The following is a 27,450-nucleotide window of genomic DNA, read 5'->3' as shown; positions in this document are numbered from 1 at the left end:
AGCAGTCCTGGTTAAGAATCGTGCTCTCGCATTATTTGCGGGAACAAAGCGTGACTATTTTAGAGGAGCAGTGTAAGCGATGAAGGGCATCGCTTCTGAGATGGTTCCACAGAGCCAAGCAGCGTCACATCAGTCTTGAAAAAGGAATTCTATGTTCCTGCATGATTCGGATCAGCATAAAAGAAAAAAATCCCCACTGAGTCCAAGCTCTGTAATTTGAAATTTGTTTGGCGGAGAATGGTTTTCGACAGTGGAAAGGTCTCCTCACAATGCCTTATACCTCCTACAACCAAAACTAACAACAGACAGCTTGCAGCGTCTTTAAAAACAAACTCTTTATTACGAAGAAAATCATACACCTTGCAGTAAACTCTTTACAGGCACGATATATTACAAAGCCGTACCTGTACTAAGGAACTGAAACAGCAAACAGGCTGGAAACAGCACGTTGGGAGAGAAACCTGACCTGTAACTACCACCTCCCCCTGCCCGGATCCCCGCAGCCTCCTCCGTAGCCACCGCCTGCTCCTCGGTAGCCTCTTCCTCGATAATAACCGCCCCCCGGGCTACCTTGGTATCCTCTGCCTCCCGAGCGCCAGCCGTAGCCGCCGTAGCCTCCGCCTCGGTAGCCGGAGCCCCGTGGGTAACCCCCCCAGCCCCCGTTGTCATAGCGAGGCATTTTGGGGGGGCGAGGGCCATCGCCGAACCTGGCAAAGAGAAACATTACATCTGTACTTGATGCAACCTTATGGATTCCCATTTTTTAAAAAATGCTACAGGAAGAATGAATTGCCAAGACACTCAGTTAAGATGCCGCTGTTTTCTGTTAACAGAATACAATCTTTGAATTACAGTTGCGCTTTTGCACCTTTTCCACTTCAGTAAGAAAAGCTGGGAATAGCCTGCTGCGCCATGTAAGCAGCTCCTCCTCTAAATCTGAGCCAGGTCTACACCTGGGATAGAAAGTTTCCCCTCAATCCCGCTTCTCCAGCTCACACAAATGCATAGAGTGTCCCATTCCTATTTATTTTGCTCCCCACAAAGCACAGTGAAGCATACACTAAAGCTGTTCTTCATTTTGTTCCTTGATTTACTAACAGCTCACAGGTGTTTTCATTTCTCTTTGCTTCAGCAGCAAGACATGAAAACAAGGCACAACAGAGGGGTGCGAGCACAGCCAAATATTTATTCCCAGAGACAGAGATGAATATGCTTGCCAAAAATAAATTTGGCTTATCTTTTCTTTAAAAACCATTGTGTTTTGGGAGAGGCGATGACAGCTTTTATTCCTTCCTGTGGAAACAGGCAGTGACCTGCCTACATCCGACTTTGACCAGGGCAATTTTAGGCATGCTCAGACTATTGACTTCAAAACGAGAGCCTGAAGCTCCTGTCCACACGGGACAACATTCTCCTGGTGGTTTTAGCTCCAGCTCACCTGGCATTGGCAGCCATCAGGCGGACGCCGGCGGCTGATGGCCTGGAGAGCTGACGGATCATGTCCAGCATTTGCTCCTTCGCTGGGTCCAGCTGCCGAACGATCTCAGGGTCTTTGGTCACCTCCACAACGAGAGCCTCCATGGCCGCACGCAGGGCAGTGATGCAGGCGGCCGCGTTGTGCGGCATCTTCAGCTTGATCCTAGAGCACAAAGAAGCTTATATAAATGTATAACAACTTCTAGAAGAGAACCTGTTACGAAATGCATTCTATATAGCGATTTTTCAATGAGTGCTGCACTTACCAAGCCAGTAATCTATATTTTCATCTTTGAAATTCTGATTTGTCAACAAAGGGAGGTGAAATTCAGGAGGCAAATTTGCAAAATCCCTAAAATTTGACACTCACAGAATGTCAGGGATTAGAAGGGACCTCGAAAGCTCATCCAGTGCAATCCCCCCATGGAGCAGGAACACCCAGCTGAGGTTACACAGGAAGGTGTCCAGGCGGGTTTGAATGTCTGCAGAGAAGGAGACTCCACAACCTCCCTGGGCAGCTTGGTCCAGGCTCTGTCACCCTCACTGAGAAGAAGTTTCTTCTCAAATTTAAGTGGAACCTCTTGTGTTCCAGTTTATACCCATTACCCCTTGTCCTATCATTGGTTGTCACCAAGAAGAGCCTGGCTCCATCCTCCTGACACTCACCCTTTCCATATTGATCACCATGAATGCATCACCCCTCAGCCTCCTCTTCTCCAGCTCCAGAGCCCCAGCTCCCTCAGCCTTTCCTCACACAGGAGATGCTCCACTCCCTTCAGCATCTTTGTTGCCCTGCGCTGGACTCTCTCCAGCAGTTCCCTGTCCTTCTGGAACTGAGAGGCCACAACTGGACACAATATTCCAGATTGTTAAAACATAACTATTCTTCTCTTCAAATTTGCTCCTGAGATCTAAAATACTCAGAACAACACCAATATATAACCCCTAACATCTAAACAGAAAGATACAGAGTAAACTAAAAACATGAGGCTCCTCCAGATTTTGAAAGCTCCAGGCCACCCTCAAAAATATTAGTGAACTAAGTTTAAGCAATTCTCCATTTCACTGACCAAGGAGGTAAAAGAAAAAAAGGCATCCAGATGGTATTTGGTCATGGTCATAAAATGTACACTGCCAGAGGCAACCAACAAATCCTGAGCCTTTTTGAGACTCAAAAAAAAGGTTTCCTCAGCCTCTGTCTGAAGAGGAGGCCCAAAACACATGGTACCTCTTCTTCACCTTCTGGGTAAAGCGCGAAAAAACCCAGCAGTTTTTGCAGAAAAATTCCAAGCACCGAGGAGGTGTCCGTACCAGTCATCCACCAGAATGAGCTCCCCATCCGACAGGACTTTCTTGGAGGCGAAGAGGAGCAGCTGCAGCGGGCTCACCAAGGTCATTGCTTTGGCCGAGATGGCTCGTGTTCGAATCTGCAGGTAGGAGAGGAATTACGACTCTTGAAATGGAAAATACATCCCTATGCCTTCCTTTGGCCACTGAAACCAGAGAATTTTGTAAAAAACAAAAAAACAACAAAAAAACTCTACACCCAAACAAACAAAACCCCCCCCCACCAAAAAATTTAGGTATAGTGTTAGGAAATTACAAGAGCACATGTGCATACAAAATTGAACACTGGACAGGTGTTTACAGACTGTATCAGCACTGGCTGGTATAAAAAAAAACACCAGAAAAACACCCATCACTTAAAAATATTCATCTTTCCATGACTGCGTGTCTGTAATTATGTGGAGCTGAATTATCTTCTCACCTTCTGCATTGCTGAGGTTGCAATTAAAAGCTCACGTTGCTTCTTTAGTAGGGACCCACACGTGCAAATTCAGAAGTTGCTACACGTTCTTACAACCATTTTGTCGTTTTATAGAAACAAGATCTTAAGCTTGTAGTTGAAATGAGCACTTGGACGACAAGAAGCTGTCTGAGCCGGGCAGAGATGATGGCAGTGACTATTTGGGCTGCTGCCCTTTGTTTTAAAGAGGAATCGAAGAGCACAACTTGGGATTTCAGCCTCATGCCCTGACAGCTTCCTCTCTCCCTCCTTTCTTTCACACATCAGCGCAATGGGCAGAATCTGTTGTACGTGCATTTACTACCAATGAAGTGGTTTATCTGCCATTACTAAAGTTGCATGTCAGCAAAAAGGACTGAGGAAAATAAAAAACGGCATAAATAAACTGTAATTCTGGACTAATAAACTGTAATTCTGTAATTCAGTGCAGATGAGGTGGCAAAAATGAAAGCCCTACAGCATCGCCTCTGCTGTGAGGCCTTAAAAGGCTCTTCTGACAGAAAGGGGCTCTGCAAGTTGGATGTTTATTCTCAAAGGCTGTGGGGACCCTCAGGAAGGCACCTCAGGGGTTTTATGAGGTGTTTAGGAAATGGGAGTTGTCCTCAGGAGATGACAAACTACCCACATGCCTGAAATGGAGCACACCATTGCCGTATTACATATTCCTGTTTTCTCTCTGGATTCCTAAGTAGCAGAAGTGATAAGGGCAAAAATTCTCTAGTCCCTAATCAGTACAGTAGAGCTCCTAAAGGAATTTCTTTAGATCTTTCTCTATGACATGGCTGTTTTCACAGAACTCACAAGAACTTTCTGTGCAGCTCTGCTCCTATTGAATTTGGTTGGCTGGAAGTTACTGGAAGGCTGAGTGACACCATGATCACATTAGGTTCGTTTTCTGAAAAACAAAACCCAACAAACAAAAACCCCCAAAGCCATGCTAAATATTGCACTGTGTCGTTTTCTTCTTACGGCTTCTCTACCAAAAAGAGCCTCCTAGACAACCTGGCAGCACGTGATCAAGAACGAATTCGAAGCCTTTACCTTTTCCCCAAAAACGAAAAAAGGCGATGGATACTTGATGTCCTGGCTGCTGAATGGGCAGTTGACAGACGACTTGTGGATGAGGGCGTTGTGCCCCTCGGTGGTAAGAATTTTCCTCTTCTCCTTGTGGTAGCAGACATTGGGGTAGACCCCGAAAGCCAGCAGGGAGATTACAACATCCAGATTATTATCTGGGCCGGTGTTGTTAAACGGTTGAGTCATCAAACATTCTGTTGACAGAGAAGAGAAGACTGGCTCGAATCCACGGGTCACGCAGGACAGCACAGCAGTTGTTTAGGATCCTGGATCAATGTGTTTTCTGATTCAATCAACTGGTAGACGTGCCTCTGTTCTCAAATGACCTCTGCACTCAAAGCATTTCTGCTCTACATTCAATTTTCAATTTATTCATGGAGAGCAAAAAGCTGAAAAATACTACCAAAAGAGGGATTTTTCTCTCCCAAGGCTTTTCTAAAACAAGGAGAGAGGGGTTTGCCCAGAATGTGCTGTACCACAGTGTGTTTCCTGTCATTTGTTTTGGAGACAGATCTTTGGGGGAGGTCAGAATGGATGTTTTCATTAGTTTATTGGTTACAAACCTCCCCTGAGTCTCTGGTGGCTTGTTTTCAGGTCATCTTGCCCAGAAATAAAGTTAAGGATAAATGCAGCAATGATCCCAGCAGAATGAGGAGGAAAAAAAAGAGGAATTTTTAAAAATAAAACAAACAAAAAAAAGGAGGGGGAGATGAACATCTGCTGAATCCAGCCAACCATGTCATTTAACTCAGCAAGCCCCTCAGGAACATTAGGCAAATTCAGAACCTGGTCAACGTTACGATTTTGGAGACGTAACAAGTGAAGGAGAAAGAAAATCACGGAGGTAATTCTCTAAGGACTTAATAGATTTTTAATCCTGCAGCCCTAACCTCAGCCTCCAAAATCTCCCTGTGTTGCACTACAGCCATCACAACTTCTCAGGTTTAGACAACCATGAGAGAATGAGACAGCACTACAATTCCATCTGAACACAGCTGTAAAAGCAAAACAGCTTTATGGCAAACCCCCTATAGGTCTTTGTGCTTGAGTATCCATCACAGATTATCTTGTTTATCTATTTCTCATCTCAGAATAAAAAATACAATCATTACATTACTATGTCCAAGCAGAATCACCTTCAGGGAAGCCAGAATTCATAAGTATATCTTTCAGCTGGACTTTTGCTTCCCAAGTCATTCTGAGAGTAGCCATGCTGAGTCTTTTGTGTTCACAAAACCTTTTTTCTGCTTCTTCGCCACCCATTCTAAAACAAAACAAAAAATAAAATCCCAGACTGAATTAGAAGCCTGTGCAAAGAAAGGAAAAGTGTAACAGTTGAGCTGTCATAGCAGCTGTGGACATACCTAGCTTGGTCCCAAAATTGTTCAACCCTGTGTTACCCATAATTTTTAATCTGATTTTGCAACAAGACAATATACCTTGCATCATCCCAGGCTTGGAAGACGGAGAGCAAAGCAACGTGATCTGAAAACCTGCTCCCAGCAAAATTCCTGTGGATGTAACCCAGGCGTTTGCCTTCGCTGATGAAAGGTTCAGGGAAACAGGTGGCTGCAGAGATGGTACAAACAGCATCTCCCACACTGGGGAAAAAAAAAAAACCAAAACAAAACACAAAAGTGATCAGAATCGGGTTTACTCACAGTATTGCTGCTACAGGCTGTTGATCAGAGTAAAAACTTAGTGACTGAGGTTACAAACCCTAGGAATTTGGCCCTTGTATGTCCAACATCACAGAAATACTTACCAGGAAGTGGAAGTTAAATCAGCCAACGTTTCACAACAGCAAGTGCGCACAAGCCCTTTGTCTCTCCTCCCTCCCGTTCCCCCATGCACACACAGCCCTTTCCACCACCTCCTTGGGGTGGGAAGGACCCTACAGGCACAACAATTACAAACAGTTCCTTATTTCTGCTGAAACAAAATGTGTGAATTCATTTTTCTTCTTATCGGGGTCTCAAATTTCACATGTCCCCACCTCCAGCTCACTGCTGCACTTCAGCACGTGGAGTCCCGCTCTTAATTCAGAAATATTCAGCCTACGCTGGTCCCTTTCAGTTACTCTGAATTTCAGGGCTGCTTTATTCCCTTTACGAGAAGTTATTTATCCTCCGCACTCATGAATATTCAGTTTCCTGTCCCCAGTTGTTTATTGCTCATCTAGATGTGCTGGTTTTTCTTCTTGTAGCATGCATGTCTAGAGGCTCAGGAACTGACCACTGAGACCATTAAACTTACTAAAAAATACAGCCCATTATCATCATCTTGCCCAGACGAGGTTCAATGGGAAGCTTGGCCAGGATCCTTCCAAGAGGGGTCAACTCTTCATTGGAATCCAGGGCATCGAGCTCTGAAACAAGATCTCTCATTAGTAGGGACAGTCAGCCAACCCCTGAAAACTTTAGGTAAAAAATGGAGAATTTGAAAAATTGTGTTTAAATAGAACCCCACTGATATTTAAGTTTAATGTTGTTTACAATATTGCCAACATGTTTTTCAAAACCGGTCTGAGGTCAAAAAACCAAAATTTACTTTAGCTTTACAGATGTTTTACTACCTCCTCCACAGTTAAAGTAATTACTGTTTAATTCACATACATATTTTTCCATTTCTTTCCCGCTTGCTTCTGTACAAACCACTATTACACTATTAAACTTTTTCAAGTCCCTGATTAATGTAATTTCTCCCTCGGGAAAATCAGAGCAGCCCTGCCAAATCACAGAACCCTCCGTTCATCCAAATAAAGGACACCACAAACTCTCAATTCCATGAGGCTTTGCCTGCCTTTCTCTCCTTCTGTTACCTAAAAATCATCACCTGAGCTCATCCTCAAAGCCACCAAACCACTGTCAATAATAAAGTCGCACATGTGGGTGTTTGCTGAACAGACTGAAGGGTCTCACAAGGCTCCTTCTTTCGAGCCATTTGGCCATAGCCACTACACGCTGCTTCATAGAACAAAGAAAAACAATGAGAGTGTGATCTTTAAAAGCCCTTTTAAGATCTAAATGAAAAATGCAAACTTACAGTTCATGTACTCTGTTTACAGACTACTTTGGGAAACTTGAGCATAACTAAAAGCTTTACGTTAAAAAAAACCTTTGTAGCCTCAGCAATTAAATGGGAAAGCAAATACATAAAGGACTCCTTAGCCAGAATCAAATCCATTTCTCCTGGTACCTATTGAATTCAAGAGCATAAATAAATAATATTTTGAATAATATTATGTCTCATGATCCTAAAAACATACTAGCAGGACACATGCATTGAAAAAAATCACAGGTCATGCAGGAGATGAAGGCACCTCCAGAAACATCTATTTGGTGGTAAAGCTGAAAATATTGCCCTCTGCACTGGCTTTGCATTTCTTATCTGCAGTGTAAGAAAAGCACTGACAATTTTTGGATCAGAAAGCCATTAAACTTGAATACCTATCCCTAGCTGTGTTTTTCATTTTGGTCTCCTTTCTGTAGACAAGCAATGTAGGCTCATCACACAAGTTTCTTCGTAAAAATCAACAATCAAATAGATACTCTAGTTCTTAGAAATTCTAAGAAGTGCTTATTTAGTGATAGTTGCAAAGCGTGCTGAAGTTTAAATCTAAAGCATACATTTAGCGTTCCTCCCTGCTTCATTTCTCTTACATTCTAGTTAGTTCCTTGAAGACAGCTTAAACCCCACCTCAGTTTCTCCTGTTTTAGGAGGATACCAGTGCTTGCATGCTCATAAACTGCAGATTTAACTACTTGACAAAATATTGAGATCTTGGGTCAGCAAACTGTACAAAGCAGTAATTATACAATATACTACACTCTCTTTTTCAGTACTTTTATAGAAGTTTTGTAAATGCCCGAGACACACACAGCAGTGCCACAGCTGGAAAACAGGAAACTGGAAGCCAGAATCGGTTACTGGGTAAAATAACAAAACAAGCTTAAAGTTCGAAGGCTCAAGTTTCTAAAAGGAAGGAGACTCCACTTGGGAATTCAAGTATTTCTTCAGCTGCAGAAGATGCTGCCACCCCCACGCTGAAGCCAGGAAACACCTTGCTGTTTCAGCCAGCACGCTACCACACAAACAGCCTAACCAGAGATGATAACGCAGTTTGTAAGCGAAAATTATATGTGGGAAATCGCTTGGAGGCAGCTTAATTAAAACTCTATCTTGTGGATAAATGACGATACCTCTTAGTGTGCGTTCTGCTTCAATCACTGCATCCAAAGGTGGCGGTTCTATTGCTTTGGCCAAAAATTGACCAATTCCTCCCAGCCGCAGCAATTTGATGCTCAAAGCAATTTCATGGAGCGGTGTTCGAAACATTTCAGGTGTCATATGAGTTTGAAGTCTGGAATGAGAATGAAAAAGCCCATGTTTTTCTGACCGTAGGCTTTGATCACCATCATGTCATCCCATCAGCACAAACTACCGTCCTCCAAAGCAAAAACTGCCTCCCAGCCAACCCACCAACTCTCATTCTGCTCCTGTCACTCAGGCTCTCCTGCCAGTTTTTATCTTCTCATGTCAGGGAAAATTCACAGTGTAAATGCACAGAGGGAAGAGCCCTCACATCACCACTGCCTGGCGTGGTTTCCAGCACGACCTGACTGCATTTAGTGTCTGCATGGCTGAAGTTGTTAGCACAGTATCGTTAGTGATCCTTCAGCTTGCTGGTTGAAACAGGGACCCCTAGGAATGACTGCACTGAGCAGCACACGGCTAGAAAAAGGTGTCAAAGCACCTTGAACGGATATCCAGATTCAGCTGGCACCAGACTTAAGATGGTATCTCTCAAAAGATTCCCTGCACAAGTTCACAAACGCTCTTTCCATCCTAAGCACCACAGAGCTGGTGTATTTTGCTTTTATACTCTCTGAGGGAAGGCAACCTTCAGGTCATAAATTCCCATGATTACTTTAGCAGCTTAAAATGAGTTCACTGTCAAAAATCCTTAATAAAAATCACTCCACTTTACTAGACTGCAGATCAAAATATATCTGAGCAATTTAAGGGAAGTTTTTGATGCTTTCAGAGGTCACAAAAAGCTGAACATCAAAATGCAGCTATGCTCCAATTGCTATCTGAGAAAGGGGTGCTGAAACTTTCATGAGACAGATCAGTCACAGAGTGTCACAGCTGTTTAGACTTCTGCAACCAGCAAAAAGATCTCCACGGCTCTAGCAACCAAGAAACAGCTTGGCAGATAGAAGAGGAGAAGCTTCAGCAGCAGGGAAGGTGCTAGAGCAGCAGTGCAGCAGCACGAAGGGGCTTCCTGGCCACAAAATGGGAATGGAGGGAAAAGTAACATCTGTCTTCCCTGCTCTTCCGTGTTTTGATGACAAAATTACCTGTAATGTGCAGATGCCAGGTGCCCAGAAGGGCTGAAGGCAGACTAGAGCCTTATCCCGATTACAAAACTCATTACAAAGAACTGAGATATTCCAGCATGAGCTGACTTCATGCATCTCCTCTCTGCGCTTTCTGAAGCTTTTTCCCCAGTTTCATCTGAAGTAGTGGACAACAGTTCTGGGAGAAGTCTCTGACACTATTTTATTTCCAAACAGCACAGCCTCACCTTTCAAAGCGAGCTCTGCTGCACAAATGGAAACAAAACCCAGCACGCACACGTCCGGCTCTTCCTTTCCGCTGCTCCAAATTAGTTTTCGATGCCCAGACTGTGGCATAGTTTGTCATGTTATTATGAGCAGTGAACAGCTTCACTTTTTGTCTGTTACAGGAAAAAAAAAACAAACAGAAAACAACCTTAAGTTCAGACGTGCTTCATCTTAAGTCCTGCCAAATCAGTTCTTATTGTATTCCTTGAAGCCATACTCCTTTTAATAAAGCAAACCACCTGTTGGACTAGCTAAGCTTTGGCTGATTAGCCAGCTGTATGGAAGGTGAAGTATCACACTCTTCATAAAGCACCTCCCCAAGCTACACACAGGATGAAGTTTCCATCACTGTCTCAAAAGCTTCAAATTCTCATGCGACTAATGAGATTTCTATGTGTAATTTGCTCAGAGAACAAGACAAGATCTGTAACAGACTACAATACGATACTCTTCCTATTTTCCATCAGCCATACACTGAGTGCTTCTAATATTCGTTTGGAAGGCAACATTTCAAATACACACAGAGAAGCTATTTCATGAACTCACTTGCAAGAGTCTATAACATAGACGACATCATTGATGGTAATGCTGGTCTCCGCGATGCTGGTAGATAAAATAACCTATAAAAACAGGAAATGCATAGTGAAATATATTTGGTCTGGGAAAGTTAAGGATGGACTGCAAGATAAGCTACATAAGCTGTCAGCAGTACATTCCACAAAAGCAGAACAAAAATAGACACTCGGCACAGAGAAGGCTCTCGTACTTTGGTTACTCCATGAGGCACAGGATCGAACACCCGACGCTGCTCTTCCAGAGGAATTTGCGAATGCAGAGGTAAAATTCTATACTGGCGGCCTCCTACAACATGAACACAAGAAGGCAGGTAACTACTACTACATAAATCTCATTTCTTCTTTGCACCATATCATAAATTTCTACTCATTCATTCTCACAGCAAATCAATCCAGCTCTCTAAACCACTCAGCCAACTCTCAGCTTTACACAATCTGTAGTTTCCTTTGGAAAAGCAGATGAAACGTAATAGAAGACAGTGTCTTGTACCAAAGCGTGGATTCATTTCTAGATGCTTCTGCAATGTGTATATCAAGTTCCAGCCAGGCAAGAAAACAAGTACAGCTCCTGGGACATTCAGGGTCTTGATATAAATTAGCAGCGCCTCAATGAGTTCAAAAGAAGTTTCTTTCTCATTCAGCTGAGCCATGGAGTGCTTTGTTTCTGGACCATATTCATCGCTGCAAATCAGGTTGCAATTGGCCTACAAAAAAAAAACAGCAACAGAAAAACAAACCATGAAAGAAATCATATAAATGAACCTATTCAACCTGTGGAGACTGGCTGGCCAGGCAAATAGGAAAATGAGATATGTGGATGGCAAAAACCATCTCAAGCACAGCTCATAGAAGGACTCACAAAAAGCAGTTCAAGCTCTGCTTCCCCAGATTTCTAATACAAAAATGGAATTATCATTTCATTGCATTGAGTTATAACTCAATAAAAATTTGCAGCAGAAAGCTATCAAATGAATTTAACTTCCATTCAAATGATGAAGATAACATCATGAGAACCAGAAGAAAATGCTTCTCTCAAAAAACACTGATCATTTTTAAAAATTTACAAAACTGACCTAAATAGCAGTTTCAGACCTACAAATTAAAAGCTGCATCATGGAAGTGGTATTTTCTTGACACTGTATGTAAGCACTGAAAATATCAACTGCAAAAGAAGAAGGGAGAGAATATAAATTTTCTCCCTGAAAATCTATCATGTATTTCTGTACCTATTTCTTCTTTTAAAAGCATTTCGGTTGTATCTTCAAAGAGAGAGAGGCTGACAAAACATCAGAATTTTAGCTTCAGTAAAAAAAGAAATTATTCAGTTTACAAGGGCAATGAGAAAATCCAGTTGTTTCTGAAGTTAACAGCAATCTCTGATATTAAAATATATGAAAGCTGCCAAAAATGTTTAAGTTCAACAATGAATTACACTTGAGCTAGTCCTAAGAAGCACGTTAAAGAAGTCAAACATACATCATCATCTTCACCACTTTCTTCATCCTTCTCTTTCTTCTTCTTTTCCTTTGGTGGCGGAATGAACTGAGTCATTTGAATGCAATCTTCCAGAAAATAATCTGCGAGGACAGACAAGCATTGGTTTCCGAGGCTGACCGCTAGAAGCCCGTGTGAGGGAACACAATTCTTTTTATCATCTCTCAAGATTCTCCTGGTATAATCGTGATGTTTCAGAGTATGAAACCAAGATTGGAGAAAACTCCTTGGCTGTCAGCCAGTGGATGAGAATTTTTCCCACACTATTCCTATGGTTATTCCTCTATTTGATATACTTCCACATAATCTTTTATTGTTTGGTTTTTTGTTTGCCTTTTTTTTTTAAATACAGATTTAAAGCTATTTCCACTACTCCTAATATCACAGGCAACTGATCTGAAATACCACAGCTGAGCCCATAATCTTAAAGTGTATAACTGATAAATAAAGCAGTTCCTGCAAATTCAGTGATTTACCTTGGACAGGGTAGGTTCTACCGAAGACCTCAACAATCGGGCAGTTGAAGAAGTATTCACAAAACATACTCGTATCGATGGTGGCAGACATGATGATAACCCTGATTTCTGGATATGTCTGAACCACATCTCTCAGCACCACCAAGAGAAAGTCAGTCTGCATAAAAAGAGAATAAAAGCGTCATTAATTTCCTATCCATAAGAAGCAACAACTTCCCAAGAGATCAGAAAGAATTACACAGACATATCCATTTACTGAGCAGGAGCTTTGCTGGGCAAGAGTAACAATCATCACAACGATATTCTGCAACCAGAAACAGTCGTCAGTGCTGTGATTTGCAAATGACTGCAATTCCTGGGATAAGTGAATTTTAGGATTTCCAGTGTACAGAAAAGTTATTCTTTTATCAGAATGAAACAAACTAAAGAAAATAATTCAAAAATAATTTGCTCCCTTCCTAACAATACATTACAACACAAGGTCTTTTTAAAATTGGTTTACATATAAAGTAGCCACAGTTAATAAAATAAATAGGAACGACTCAGCAATTGTATGTGAAGTTTTACAGTTCTATCTAAACGTGACGTTTATTTATTTTTGCCATGCAGTTAGGTGTGCCCTTAGTTCAACAGATAAATTTCCAATCTCATTCAAACTTTGAAAACTTGCATTTTACATCGTTAATAAAAACTTAAATGAAGAGATCAGAAAAATCTGCATTGCAATTCCATCTAAGTGAGTCCATAAATTCTGCCAAAACAAGTTTAAACATCATGTCAGAACTTCACAGTTTCATGCTTGGTGTGGCAAAGCTGAAAACTATAGAGAAGAATCAGGGGGAGAAAAACGTTTCCCATTTCTTAAGTTACACACAATCCCTCCCCCAATTCTATTTTCAACTTGTTGCGTTTTTCCGTGTGTCAAAACCAAATTGAAATCTGTCACTATTGAGATGGCAGCTTCTGTAAAAACCACTGCTATTACAGTAATACAACACTGTCAGTAGAAAAAGCACTCCAAAATAAAAGTGACATTCAACATGCTCCCACATTTGGACAAGAAGTGCTCATACCGTGATGTTCTATTTTGCAGAGAGGACCAGGATAATCCCAACAGGCAAAAGTGTCAGGGCAGCAAGTAAGCACAAGTCCTTGCTCCTTAAATCAGGTAAGGAGTAATTAAGAGAAGGATTTCTAAAAATCTTATTGAAGATCGAAAACTCACATATATGGCAACTAGTAAAAGGCAGTTTCCTTCCAGCTGTTCGCACATGCAAAAGTGAAACAGAACAGAAGCACGCAGAGGAATAGGATCATCGTCACCAGCTCACTCACGTTAATGTCTCTCTCGTGGACCTCATCAACAATGACGTGACTAATGCCGCGGATCCCAGCCTCCACCTTTCTCAGGAAAACACCTTAAAGAGACACAGGAGTAAAATGTTCATGTAGGTAACAGCTCAGCTTTCCACCTGTCACTGCCTCAGTTCATCAACAACAGGTGCACCGGTTTAAAAACTAAGAAGCGTGCAGACTGTCCAGCATCTTTTACAGCCCCAACTCCAGCTGACACGCTTTCAATTGTACAAGCAATGGGGAGGGTGTAAAATATTATTACTAAAAAGACTCTTCCTTCCTACCAATACTGCTTCCCCTTCTGTCTCCTAAGGACAATCAATTATGGCCATTTTACCTCTTCAGATTATTTCTGTGTGGTATTAGATTGCTATTATCATATTTCTGAACAACAATCTGAAACTTTCTCTGCACAACTGTATGTCAGAAAACTTATTCTATGGAAAAAAAATGTTGTTAATAACAATACAGACCTACAGTGCAGAACATCACACTGGCATGGGGCCGAGGAAGCACAGATTCAAACCGCACGCTGTACCCGCAGCTTTGTCCAGGTTGTTCTCCTCTCTCATATGCCACACGCTCTGCTACAGAAACTGCGCTAATCCTCCGAGGCTGGGGGATGAAAAAGGTTTCTCTAACGTAATCGTGAAGTGTAAGTTTATCAGAACACCACCGAAAACAAGAAAGTAATTCATAGAAGTTATACATGTCCTTTCCTAAGATTTCTTTACAGGGTGGTCATTAAACAGTACAAGAGCAGGCTTTTTTCTTCTGAAATGGTTATTTCCACACAGAAAATTACAGGAGAAGGGATATAAGGATATACGGGAACTACCAGGTGGCATTTGCCAAATTGTTCCCCCTCAACCTGCCAAAAAGTTTTCACCTGGTCAAGCTGCAAGCCAGATTATCCCAACTGTACATACAGGATAGAATAACACTCTGAATGAAAATACACCTGCTGCTGAGGTTTCTCCTACATGTTCTACTGAGGAGATACTTCTACGAACAATTCCCTGCAATGATAATCAGGTTTCTTAACACATCGTAAGAGGTGATTTCTAGGATCCCATCCCAAAAGTTAAGTGTTTGCCTTTGTACTGTGTTCCTCACCTGCGTCACCACGATGTTGCACTCCGCAGCTCTGTTGGTCCTGATGAATTCATCCAGGATGTACTGTGGCACCTGTGTGGTTTTGCCGCAACCGGTGGCACCGCGGATTACAATGACAGAGTTGTGACGGATCGCATCCAGAATTTCGCTTTCAAAATCCTTCACGGGTAAGGTCTCTCTCTCTTGTTGGATCTGGAAAAAAAAAATCCAGCGCATTTCTAAAAATCTCCCCAAATCAACCTACTCTGCTCCACATCTGTACTTTGTCTCACTCTTCTACACAGGTTTCACTCACACAAAAGAAAAACTGCCTAAGGAGAAAATATAAACTATGATTTGTCCTACATATCCCCATACCCACCCAGTACTTCCGAAAACTTGTGGCATATTACTACTGAAATCCAGTCTTACACACTTTGTGTGGCATGTTCAACCTCTTTTGGAACATCAACAGACTAGCGCAAGCATGACAAGTTACAGGAAGCGAACTCACCCTTTGTAATTCTTCATCCTGCTCCAAACGGTACATGAAATCGTTTTTCAAATCCATGCTTATTTGCTCTGGAGTGAGCTGGAAAGACAAGACATTGTTCAGAGGCTTTTTGACTCCTCTGCTTACCTATGTAATTTATTCAATATAAAATCAGTCACACCAAGATAATGATTCCAAATATCGGTAAAGGATCATGTCGTATGTAACTCCCTGAAATCGGTTCTGCCAATGAGCTATTCTATTTCCTTTGCTCCAGCATATTAAAATTAAATGGCCATCCTCAAAGAATTTTCTCAGAAAGATCCATAACACTGAAAAAGATTGTTTAAATACTTCAGCTGCTTGAGAAACACTCTATTCAGCAGTAAGCCAAGGAGATACTCCAGTGATTGATCATTCAGACAGGAGTTTTTAATGTACGGCATCAGATAACGAAAGCATGTAACCACCCACAGAACAGGAGCTGAAAAGGGAAAAGCGCACAGGGAGGGAAATGTATGAGCAAGTCTTGTATTTCAACTAAGAAAAAAGTCTAAAGAAATTTCAACTCGTTACCAAACAGCTAATTGGTTTTACTGAAAATAAGTTAGCAGCACCATGACTAGCACACAGAAATCCTAATGAGATTTGAAGCCAGCTCACTTTGCAATGTCTGTAAATACAGTCATTATGTGCTGTGAGCAGCAACAGACAAATTTACATCAGCTCCACGTTTTTTATATCAGTACAAAATGACTGAAGTTAAATGAATGTCATTGATGGAAAAAAGCTGCAGTCAAAATAAGTATTAAACTATTATCTTGGTCGTAAGCACTCTGGCTCCCTGTTGTAAGAAACTGGAGTTCGTGCCCTGAGAATCTTTCCTGACCAGGTAATACCAGTGGCCACATTACACCTCTGAACTTGGCAATCTAGTATTTCTTCCCTTATCTCCCATTTTATCCCGCCTCATCGCTGCTTTTCATTTGTTTAGCAGTGAATGAGACTAGAAACAACAAAAAGAGCAAGCAGGCTGATTGTGTAGTGACACTGGCTTGGAGCAGTTTCTCTTCCCAGAAAAGTCCTAGCATGGAAATACAGGAAAGGGACTAGTGAATTATAAATTACATGCCCACAAACTTACCTTGTAATTTCAATTAAAACTTGGTATGGGCTGCACAATAGCAGGAAAAAACTGAAACAAAGGCAAGAACTGGGACATCCGAGACACTGCTGCTCAAGAATCTAATAAACCATGAAGTAAATACAAAGAACTCCTACCAATGCAAAGACTCCCTTCCTCCAGGTCAAGAAGGGAAGACATTTTATCAGTGGACTGTTTTCTCGTTTGGAATAGCTCATACTTTAAATCCTGGAGGGAAAAAGCATTTAGACGTTCCAGAAGTATGGAGAAAGCAAACAACAAATCAGTTTTTTAGGCTTACGTTTGCCAGAGGACCCTCATCAATATTGCAGCTGGTCCAAGGGTTCCAGTTGGAATGAGGTGGTGACCACGGAACAACTCCCATGTGATTTTGTCTCTGTGATGGTTCAAAATGGGCCAACTTTCCAATGTTAATCAGAACTGGCTTACTGGGATCTTCAGGCTATATATCCAAAAGCAAAGTGGGGAAAGGAAGACACATTACTGCATTAAATAAGCAGGCCTGATGTTAAATAGTGCAGTATCTGAAACACACACTCACCAAAGGCACAGTCTCCAGAGACAGTTCCCGTACAGTGGTTTGCAGCTGGTTTTCTAAGTCGGAAGACAGCGACACCTCATAGGGTTCCATCTATTAAACGTTTAAAAACTACGTTGATATACACAAAAAGAAAGACAACGGAAAACAGAACTGCAGGCTGCTAGAAGGATACTGAACCGTTAAACAGTTCCTAGTCAAACAAGGTTAAGGAGTACCAACAGTTAAAAATTCACCTTCTTGAAACATTTCATGAACTTTTGATCCAAGAAGAATCTACAGACCATTTTTAAGTATCCGAGTTTAATTTTGGAGGAAAACATTACCAAGCTTGTGACCAAATACCATAAAAGTCTTGGCATGCCAGAGAAAGAAACCAAGTAGCCAAGAATTCTATGGTGCATAAACAGAAATCTTTAAAATTCTAAAAAACTGATACTGGAAAAAGCATTTGTTACAAATCCTATTTCATTTAATATGCTGTAAAACTGCTCCACTCACATAGACACAAAGTTATACTTCTGATCCAAATCACCAGCCAGGCCAGAAACAGTTGCTGGTCTAAAGAATCAAAATTATTATTAACTCATAAACTGTTGAATATTTCTGACTTTTCTACCAAACTCACCGATTCTCCCTTTTTCTTCGTCTGTCCAGAATAAGGTTCTATGACGCCAAGATGATAGAGCTGCCTAACCAAGGAACAGGCACAGGACTGTGCTGCCAGCTTTTTGTTGGATCCGTGCTCGCGGCTGAAAATCCCTGCAGCACACAAAGTTCAGAGCTGTAGCCGCTGAGGAGGCAAACAGCTTCCACAGAAGACACTAACTGAAATGGGCTTTGTGATTGTTTACACAGGCCGGAGTCTCAGACCTTGATAAATCCAGAGTTCTGACATAAAATCCAAGCAGGTCCCTTCATCAGCTGACTCGCTAGCTGTGTAATGTTATTTACTGACTTCCCAGGGAGCTCCTGTAAAGTTTTTTTCTGCATCCAGTGTCTAAGAAAGTATGATTATTCTATACCACTTAGCAACATTGTATGCATTTCCAAGCAAGCTCTACATAAACAGGTATGGGATGGGCAGCCCGCCCATTGCCTGGGAACGTATCAGACACCTGAATTTCTCAGACGTATGGACAAGTAATTACCACAAATAAAACCTACCACATCCCACAAGCATTTCTTTGTGCTGAGAAGAAAGATTAGCAGAAGCATGTAATGGTCAAGAAGTAGCATGAGATAAGCACAACACACAGAAAAAAAATTCACGTCAGGAAACAAATGTGAAGCTTCACCTCTGGAAGAGGCTCCAGCACAGAACTATAAAGGTCTGTACCCACGAGTATGGTCTAGTCCTCTGTACCAACACCCATCTCTTGCTAAGATAAAAAATAAATAGGAACGCTTACTTCTGCCCAGCTGCTTCACATAAATGTTCATTTCTGCAATAAAGCTCCTGTGAGAGAAAGAAAGAACACAAAGGTACAATTATCAAGTGCTGACACTGACACTGCAAAAATAGCTACTCTTTCCAGTTTTTCTAGGCAAAGATCTCAGTGTCCTCAGTCAGAGGCTCTCAATCAACAATGGCCAAGGTAAAATATTGCTACTTTTAGTCCCTTTAATCCCAAGTTTGCAGGTAACAACCTTGCCATCAATAGAACCAGCACATCTCTTAAGAAAAGTCCTGGAAATGCCACTGTTCGACTTCAAATTTTAATGCTGAATTATTAGGAAACATGCTCTGAGCTGTCTAAGTTTAAGGTAACAATTAAAAAGCAGATACCACATTAATGTAACATTAACATGCATCCCAGCGTACCATTAACTGTATCCCACGTTATACTAACGTAACCCACCAGTAGCCTGGGTTTATTAACTCAGATGCAACACTTAATATAGCTGGCCTGGTTTTTGCCACACATTTGGGCAGCTCAGAGCACAGACAGAACTAAACCAGGTCATTCTGTCAAAGACCACTGAACGTATCTGCACAGGAGCGACAAAATACTTGAATTTTCATGAAGCCCTTATTGTCATACTCCGGGAACAGCATATAGTCTAAAGTATAATGGTTTGCTCAGTGGGCATGTAACCAATTCCTTTAAAGGTCAACTGGTATTTTAATTCGGGCTTAAAAAAATGAGAAAGCCATATGTCAAAGGATGTTGGAAACCAAGACCCACATTTTTAAGAATCACAAGCCTATGTATTTGCACAGATTAGATATTAAAGTCAAATGCTTATAAGGCAGGATTTAAATGGGCAAATGTGATTCAAGACATATGAATGGCCTTTATCAGACTGAGATCTTCTTTGACAACTACACTTTGGTTCTTGCACAGCTGCAGGTAGAGCCTGGCATCTGTGCCCTTGGTTTCTTGCTGTAAACAAGAGAACAAAAAACAAACAAACAAAAAACCCCAAAAAACTATTAAGTGAGGGATTTAAATTTCAAGTTTGAACGCCTTCCTGTACTAGCAGTGAACTGACCTTAGGGCACAGTGGCTTCATGGGTCGAAGGCCACTGGCTTTCAGGGACACAACAGCCAACTAAGGCACCGATGACAGTATGTTTCTCAGCCAGGCCTACAGTCAGCATTCAATCTCATTCTCCTCCACCTACGGGCAGAACAGCAACACCAGAAATCAGTTGGCAGCAGAATCCCGCGTGATTGTTCAGCGCAGCCTCGGCAGCCCCTGTGAGGACACACACAGATCTCTGGGGTCGCTTGCTGCCACCCCTGCAGCAGGAACACATGGAGGCACAGGCATCCCACGCTACCAAAGGAGTCCCCAGAGAGAAAAGCCACATCCCATCCCTTAATACTTAGTTCATTCTTCATGTACTAGGAGAGCCATATTTATATCGCAATTTATGCCCTCCTGTCGTTAATAAAACAGAGTTTCTGAATCCAAATGTTCCAGCTATTATGTTGGAGGGTGTTGGTCTCTTCTCCCGAGTAACACGCAATAGGAAACAGCCTCAAGTTGCGCCAGGGGAGGTTTAGATTGGAAATTGGGAAAATTTTTCTCCTGGAAATGGTTGTCAGGCATTGGAACAGGCTGCCCAGAGCAGGGTGGGTTATGGTTTGACTCCATGACCTTTAGGGTCTTTTCCAACCAAAATGGTTCTGCGATTCTAAGTTCTTACACCATGTGACTATGACTAATTAACAACAAAAATACATTTCTCCCTGACGCTTCTGTTGTAAAGACCACTACTTGAAAAAAAAAATCATAGTGGTAAGATTCATGGCAACTGATATTTCTTAAAAAGAATCCAAACCATATAACTATCCTCAAAACTCCTAAAACACCTGCAATTATTCCTCTCCTGTTATATATACCAAAAGGATTAAATCTAGTAATGTGCCCTCTCTCAATGAATACTGGAGCACATTAGGATTGTTTAACACCTATTCCATCCAGGGCAGTTCACACAAGCTTTCCTAGGGGTAGTAAATAAGAAACCCTGAAATGCTCTCAGGAGGAACAAGTGGGCTGAGAAACATACTGTCATCTGTAGCCATCTCATTCTGCTCAAGATTACATGTATCTAAATACGTGGGGTTTAATGCTTTTACCTCCAGAAGGCGTAACAAAATGAGCTGCACAAATGAATCTGCAAGTTGCAGAATAAAAGAAGTGCTCAAGAACTACATCTGCAACAGGCATATTTAAAAATCCTAGTATTGTACAAACTATTTTTTTTAATGTTACTCATATAAGGGAAAGAAATGTCCCTGCTAGAAAACATAAATGGAGACGAGTGACTTCGAAATAGGTTTCAAATGAAAATGTAGAACTTTTTGATGCTAATACACATATCTTAGATGTTCTGAATGCTTTTAAGACTTAACAAAAGAACACCAGAAGTCCTGCAAGTGAGACTCTTACTGTAGACTGTAATAAGAAAAAAAACGCCAAACACTTCTCCTACAAAACATATTTATGTAACACAAAAAAATCCAGCCAACCAAAGAAAAAAAATGACCAAGAATCCAGCGGCCATTTTTTCTGACCACAAAATATAATTATATTCCAGAAGAAATAATGCAATGTCCTGAAGTTTTGATGATTTGTAAAGACTACTCCAAACAGAGGTAAATAAATCAAACTCATCGATTCTTTATGCGCAATCTGTTGTGTGTTATTTTCATTTGGGAGAAGCATATGTGAATTTTCTGATGGAACGGGTAGAAAGTCAAAAAAGAGTAATACCCCACTGGTTTAACTGAGATTTAAGACCCTCAAAACTCCTTTGGGAAGATTCTGCCAAACTAATTTTTCCAGTAGAAGATTCTGCTGCCAGAAAAAAAAAGTTAATTATAATAAAAATATAAATAAAAAGTCCTTTAAGCACATTTCTGCATAAGCCAATGAAAGAATATTCAAGATTTCCTCAAAATCTACGAAGGCAACTAGTCATACAAAGAATTATTGCAAGCAATTGAGCACTCTTTCCATCCAAACTGACACCTGAAAAGCTCGCTCGAGCACAACGATAATTTCAAAAACTGCACATCCAAGAAAAACATTCAACAGAAATCTCTTCAGAGTCACTCAGAAGTTGGCACCAAGGCTCATCGCCCCCATTTCAACATTTCGGGATGTTGTTAGTCCTGGTAAAGATCACTGCCTTCTCAGTTGGCACTACGGAGCACCAAATAAATCCCATTAGCTGCTATCACCAAAAATATTTCTAACCCTTCATAAACAGAAGGTGACTAAAACTACCACACCTGTTGTGATCAGGCCCCATTTCAGTGTATTTATATTCTTCCTGAATCTTCTCCTTTTGGAAAAACTGGTTCAGACGTGCCTTGGCATTTTCAAGGGTCCAACCCCCGTGAAGATCAGTGTTTAAGTCCACTTCTGACGCTGAGGTCTAATATTGGAAAAAAAGAAAGTATCATCTTCTGGTTTCTAACAGATTTCAAGTTTTAAATGTTCTTACAAGTCTTCGAAATAACTTGTCTAGATGCTATAAAATAGTTAGGACAGAAAATGCTAAAAATTCCTCAGAATTTCCTTGTTTTTACAACAAAACATCTATGCAATTAGATATTCACAGCATCCAGAGTGATTGATTTTGTCCTTAGCTTATTTTTGTTAAAAGTCAGTAGGTAAATCTTGCTGCTTAAGTTAAAACCAACAGCAAAAGCTCAGATGAAAACTGCAAGCTTGAGTATTAATGCTAATAACAAATGAAAGGGAACGAAAGATACCTATTTAAGAAGAAAAGTAAAGGACAACTGCATCGAATCACTTACTGCCTGCACTTCTTGCTCCTCTCGCTTGGAATAGTAATCTTTCAAATTTGCACCCCGATCCCACTCAGCACCACGATTGCCACAACTTCCGGGTGCTGCACCTGCACCATTGCCTACGAGGTGGAAAAAACAAAACAACCAAAATCAAAATAACTCTCCCCAAACATGTTCTTAGCAATGGAGAAGTACCGTTTGGCAGTCTCAACAGGACACGACCAGCCCCTCAGATCTCATGTAGTCGCTCACACCCCTGCCTCACAACCACAATGACTTCTAACTGTCTTCTGTCTGTGGAATTATGCTATTTGGGGAAAACAAACAAAAACCAAATCACAAACAATACACACAGACACAAATCTATATACGTACACTACAGCCACACACATGTAAATCACAGTTTCCACAGTCTTACCTGTTTCAGCCTCTATAATCAAATGCGGAGGAAGAGGTCCACCCAAGGTAGAAGTGGAACCAGTAATGTCTTTAGCTGTTTCATGTCCATCAGGGGTATCACCAGCTGCTGGCTACAAGAGAGAACAAAGGGAAATGTCAGCACATTCCTATAGAAAAAAATGGTTTACTGTTTAGTTCAAAAACTCTTCAGGCAGTTTAAGGTGATCACGCATCATTGTGCAATAGTTACCTCCAGCAGTAACCCCCCAATTGTAACACCCTTTTAAAAACTGTACGGAATATAATTGCTGAATATCTGGTTTTTTGCATGTGTCCTATAACAAGATTTCCAACCAGCAAGTAGCCGTGACTTATTGTAGTTCGGCAATCATAAAATCAACTGTTTCAGCATCCAGGATAAAATAACAGATACCGGTCCCTACCATATAACCAAGGGAACTCAAACATACTTTATGCACGCAGAGAAAAGGGTATAAGAAAACACTCTTGGGAAATGACAAAATTATGATTAATCATTACAGCTTGAATCCTTCCCATTTTGAGATGTTGATGGTTAGCTAACTGATCACACCACCTCTGCTTTATTCAAGATACAGAACATGCTATTCCTTTTTAGGATCCAGCCATGCAACACACTGCATTGCCATAAAACTGACTGGTACATCAGAAACAATATAGGTTCTGTTACCATAAGGCTTCACCTAGGCTAAGGAGGCAGGGACACTGCTTCCACCAATCAAATGATGTATTTTATGCAGATATATCCTTAATGAGGCATTAGAAAAAGACTCTTCCAATGTATAACATGTAGCTTCATGCTATATTTACTGTTCTCTAAAACAGCTATAAAGACAGAGTTACTCCCCTCTCAGCTTTTACATGATGGTCACTGCTGATATTTGCATGGTTCATCAAACATCTTAAAAAGCAGCGATCCTGTTACAGATGTGAGAAAGAAACTACAGTCTGAAAAATGCCTAATTTTCAAGGTCTGGTTTGAGATGTCTGTGATTTGCTGCTGTTGTTGGTTTGCATTTTGTTTTGTTTGTTTTGCTTCAGTTTGTTGTTGTTTCGAGCACACAGTATTATATATCATAACAGGCATTTAAAACAATTCCCAGTGTCAGGTGTGAGTATCCAGCACTTTTAAAGCCACGCTGTGCCTCACAGGGACTCTGAATTCTTTCCAGCCTCATCAGTTATGCAGACCAAGACCCAGCTTTTTTAACAAGGCCATCCTACAGTGTTCACCGGGCCTATTCCAGTTTTTCAGCCCTGCACACAGAAGTCCCGCACATTCGGTCTTCTTCACCACACAGGGGTGACAGACTGAACTCCAGAGATGAAACGCAACTGGATGCCCAGCAATGCAATTAAATTTTCATGAGTCTTTTGTAAGGAGAACGAGCAGCTTACTCCAAAAGCAGGAACTTCATCTTTCTTCATTTCATTCACCCGAACTAAGTAATTGACAAAATCCCGAGCAGCGTTGCTTTGCGCGTCTTTCTTGTTTGTGGAGCTGCCCATGCCAATGTAGTTAAAGCCTTCCACTCGAAGCTGCAAATAAAAACACAGATCCAGGGCATGTACAAGTGAAAGGGTCTTGAAAACCAAAAATACTGACTGAAACACCAAATTTCTGTTGCTAATAAGTGCAAGAAATATTATTACTACGTATTGCTACATATCATTATATGTATCTATATATTTCTGTAGGTTTTGAACATTTCATTTATCCCTATTAAAGAAAACACCCACAGTACATTCTCAGAGAGTGCAACTGTTTCCCAAAACCTTGTTGGAGCAAATGATTCAGTGTAGGAAGGGACCACAGCAACACACAGCAGAAACTCTGCCCAGGTTTGCTTTCCTCAGCCTTAATCCCAAACCCTCAGCTTACGTCCCCTCCACTGTAGCTCCACATTACTACAGTTAGAAACAGACAATGTATTTCATAAGACAAGAGACAAGATTTGGAGCAGCAATTTTATATCCTGCTAGCTTGCCCAATAGCCTGCCACAAAACTCCATCACAGGAAGTTTATTCCAAGTTTTACACCTGCTTTTCTGCAACCACTGCCCTTCATCTTAAACTGTTACTGTCCTTCTTTTACATTTACAATCAGCAACTCCATTTCATTTCAGCTTCAGTCCTGGCACTTCTGATTTCCACTCTTCACTCTGCTGATCATGTGAACAGGTTTTTACCATAGTTAGTTGTTCTTAAAAAAAAAAGGCAGTCCTGCACATACCATTCCAGGATTTTGTACACCATTAATGCCAGACTGCATTTGTCCTTCAGTGCTGAATGGAGCTTAACACCCACTTTCTCATCAACACACAAACTTTTCTAGTAATCTAAAACACAACGAGCTTCCAGCAAAATATCAGCCTACCAGGACTATGGTACCTTCAACCAAGCAGGACCGGCACTTGGACTCACAACCACTGTACCAGACTGTGTTTTAAGGAGATGGAACTGTTTATCTCAAGTTTCTACGAACGCTGATGGGGCATCCACATCCACAGCACAGAACAGTGCAACCGTCTCACCCCAGCAACACCCAGTTTTGGTTCCAACACCTTTAAAACTGCTGCTTCTCAGTTTTGTTACAGGTGGGGAAGATGCATGTTGGAGGAAGGGTGTACCGACAAACCCAAGGTGTTCAGCGCACATCTATGGCATCGCTTACGACCCGGTCTGTTCACCCCACGGCCTCATGCTGCATATCAGCTCCTTGTCAAAGTCAACCCCAATTCAAAGCACAGGTGCGGTATCTGGAGCCAGGAGCAGAGCAATATTACAGCGGCACACAGACCAGCAGCCAAACCAACAGGAATTTTTTATTATATCTCAATGCAAGTTCAGTGGAGGACCAAAGCTCTTTGCAAGGGTGACACACAGGACCCCTTGCCAACAATTTTACCTGCAAGAAATGTGTAAATACATACAACACCCTTAAAGAAATCAAATCCTTGTTATCATAAGAGCTTCACACCAGGCTGCCTTACCCTCACAAACCCACCAAGCGCATTTACTCTGCGCACAAGAAACCAGGACACTTTGGCCGTGAGGTGACCTAGCTTCTCACTACTTACAGAATCATTTCGGTTGGAAGAGACACTCACGATCACCGACTCCAACCATAACCCAACTCTGGCACTAACCCATGTTGTTCAGAATCTCATCTATGTGCCTTTTAAACCTCTCCAGGGATGGTGACTCCACCACTGCCCTGGGCAGGCTGTTCCAGTGCTTTACAACCTTTCCCGGGAATAATTGTTTTTCCTGATATCGAACCTAAACCTCCACTGGCGCAACTCGAGGCCACTGGGGCCCCCTCAGGCGCTCCCTCACACCAAGGGCCCAGCGGGCCCAGCAGACCCGAGCCCCCCCGGCCCTCCCCGCACCTCGCAGAGGAAGGTCTGGCGGTTCCGGCCTCCGCCTGCTCGTATCTCGTATGCCGGGGTGAGCCTCCTCCTCCCGCACCAGGCGTACAGGTAGTTCTTCACGTCCCCCATGGCCGCGGCCGGAGCGGCGGGACAGGCCCAGCGACACCGCCCCTCACAGCTCCGGCCGCGCATGCGCGGGTACGGCGGCCGCGGAGGGACAGACGGGCCGGGCCGCGCTTCGGCCCAGAGCGGGAAAAGTCACCCCTCCCCAACACACTATTGGCCGGGGCCCTGCACCAAGGCGCTCAGTCACAATTAGTGTGAAAATTTATTTTTAAACGGGCTGCTCCGTCCCGCCAGTGGTGGCCACACCGCACCGCCGGATGGGGTCACCCTCTTCTCTGTCACAAAAAGCTCCTAAATCTCTGACAAATTCAAGAAGGGGAAAAGGAAGCCTTTATTCTATAGGAACTGAGTCTCTTTATCTTGGAGGAGTCTGAGGGGTGACCTCATTAATGTTTATAAATATGCAAAGGGTGAGTGTCAGGAGGATGGAGCCAGGCTCTTCTCGGTGACAACCAGTGATAGGACAAGGGGTAATGGGTTCAAACTGGAACACAAAAGGTTCCGCTTAAATTTGAGAAGAAACTTCTTCATGGTGAGGGTGGCAGAGCCTGGCCCAGGCTGCCCAGGGGTGTTGTGGAGTCTCCTTCTCTGCAGACATTCAAACCCGCCTGGACACCTTCCTGTGGAACCTCAGCTGGGTGTTCCTGCTCCATGGGGGGATTGCACTGGATGAGCTTTACAGGTCCCTTCCAATCCCTGACATTCTGGGATTCTATGATGCTATGATTTCTTGTTCGGTGGTTACACAGCCAGAGGAAGTTCGAATTTTCCACGTTGTTGTGATATGGAAAATTCGCCATGTGCCTCTCTGCAGTTTCCCCCATCTCTCTCCTCCTTACAAACACCCAAACCATCATTTTTGCAGGTGGGAGGTCCAGGAACAGCGGCACAGGACCTCACATTTGTCACACACATTTACTGTGAGTAAGAGCCAAAGCTGGTAGAGAGGCGTAAGACCAGGATGCCAAAAAGCAGCTTTTACTTTTTAAGACAACATTCTGCAACGCAATATAGCGAGGTACAGTTCATTTCCACCTCCATTTTAGTCACAAGGAC

The 27,450-nt window shown here is 42.1% G+C and overlaps 1 protein-coding gene across 2 annotated transcripts; it reads right to left on the bottom strand.

Moving 5' to 3' along the window:
• Positions 1–320: 320 nt before the first annotated feature.
• Positions 321–26,450, bottom strand: DHX9 (DExH-box helicase 9). Of its 2 annotated transcripts, XM_065841688.2 has the most exons (27): positions 26,287–26,450; positions 24,292–24,432; positions 22,874–22,985; positions 22,462–22,574; positions 21,931–22,076; positions 18,595–18,641; positions 17,811–17,944; positions 17,186–17,275; positions 16,925–17,086; positions 15,501–15,578; positions 15,008–15,199; positions 14,365–14,506; positions 13,871–13,953; positions 12,536–12,692; positions 12,042–12,142; positions 11,056–11,269; positions 10,757–10,851; positions 10,537–10,610; positions 9,951–10,103; positions 8,563–8,723; positions 6,617–6,728; positions 5,800–5,961; positions 5,497–5,624; positions 4,325–4,554; positions 2,788–2,903; positions 1,439–1,639; positions 321–707 (listed from the first exon to the last, which is right to left on the bottom strand). In XM_065841688.2, the coding sequence occupies exons 1-27, from the start codon at positions 26,395–26,397 to the stop codon at positions 473–475; spliced, it is 3,690 nt and encodes a 1,229-aa protein (XP_065697760.2). In that variant the 5' UTR covers positions 26,398–26,450; the 3' UTR covers positions 321–472. The 2 variants fall into 2 exon arrangements, with proteins under 2 accessions (XP_065697760.2, XP_065697761.2); XM_065841689.2 differs by lacking the exons at positions 21,931–22,076; positions 22,462–22,574; positions 22,874–22,985; positions 24,292–24,432; positions 26,287–26,450 and adding an exon at positions 19,679–19,806.
• Positions 26,451–27,450: the final 1,000 nt, after the last annotated feature.

Source organism: Patagioenas fasciata, chromosome 6 (assembly GCF_037038585.1).
Source record: "Patagioenas fasciata isolate bPatFas1 chromosome 6, bPatFas1.hap1, whole genome shotgun sequence".
Lineage (NCBI taxonomy): Eukaryota > Metazoa > Chordata > Aves > Columbiformes > Columbidae > Patagioenas > Patagioenas fasciata.
This window is presented reverse-complemented; position numbering and strand designations above follow the sequence as displayed.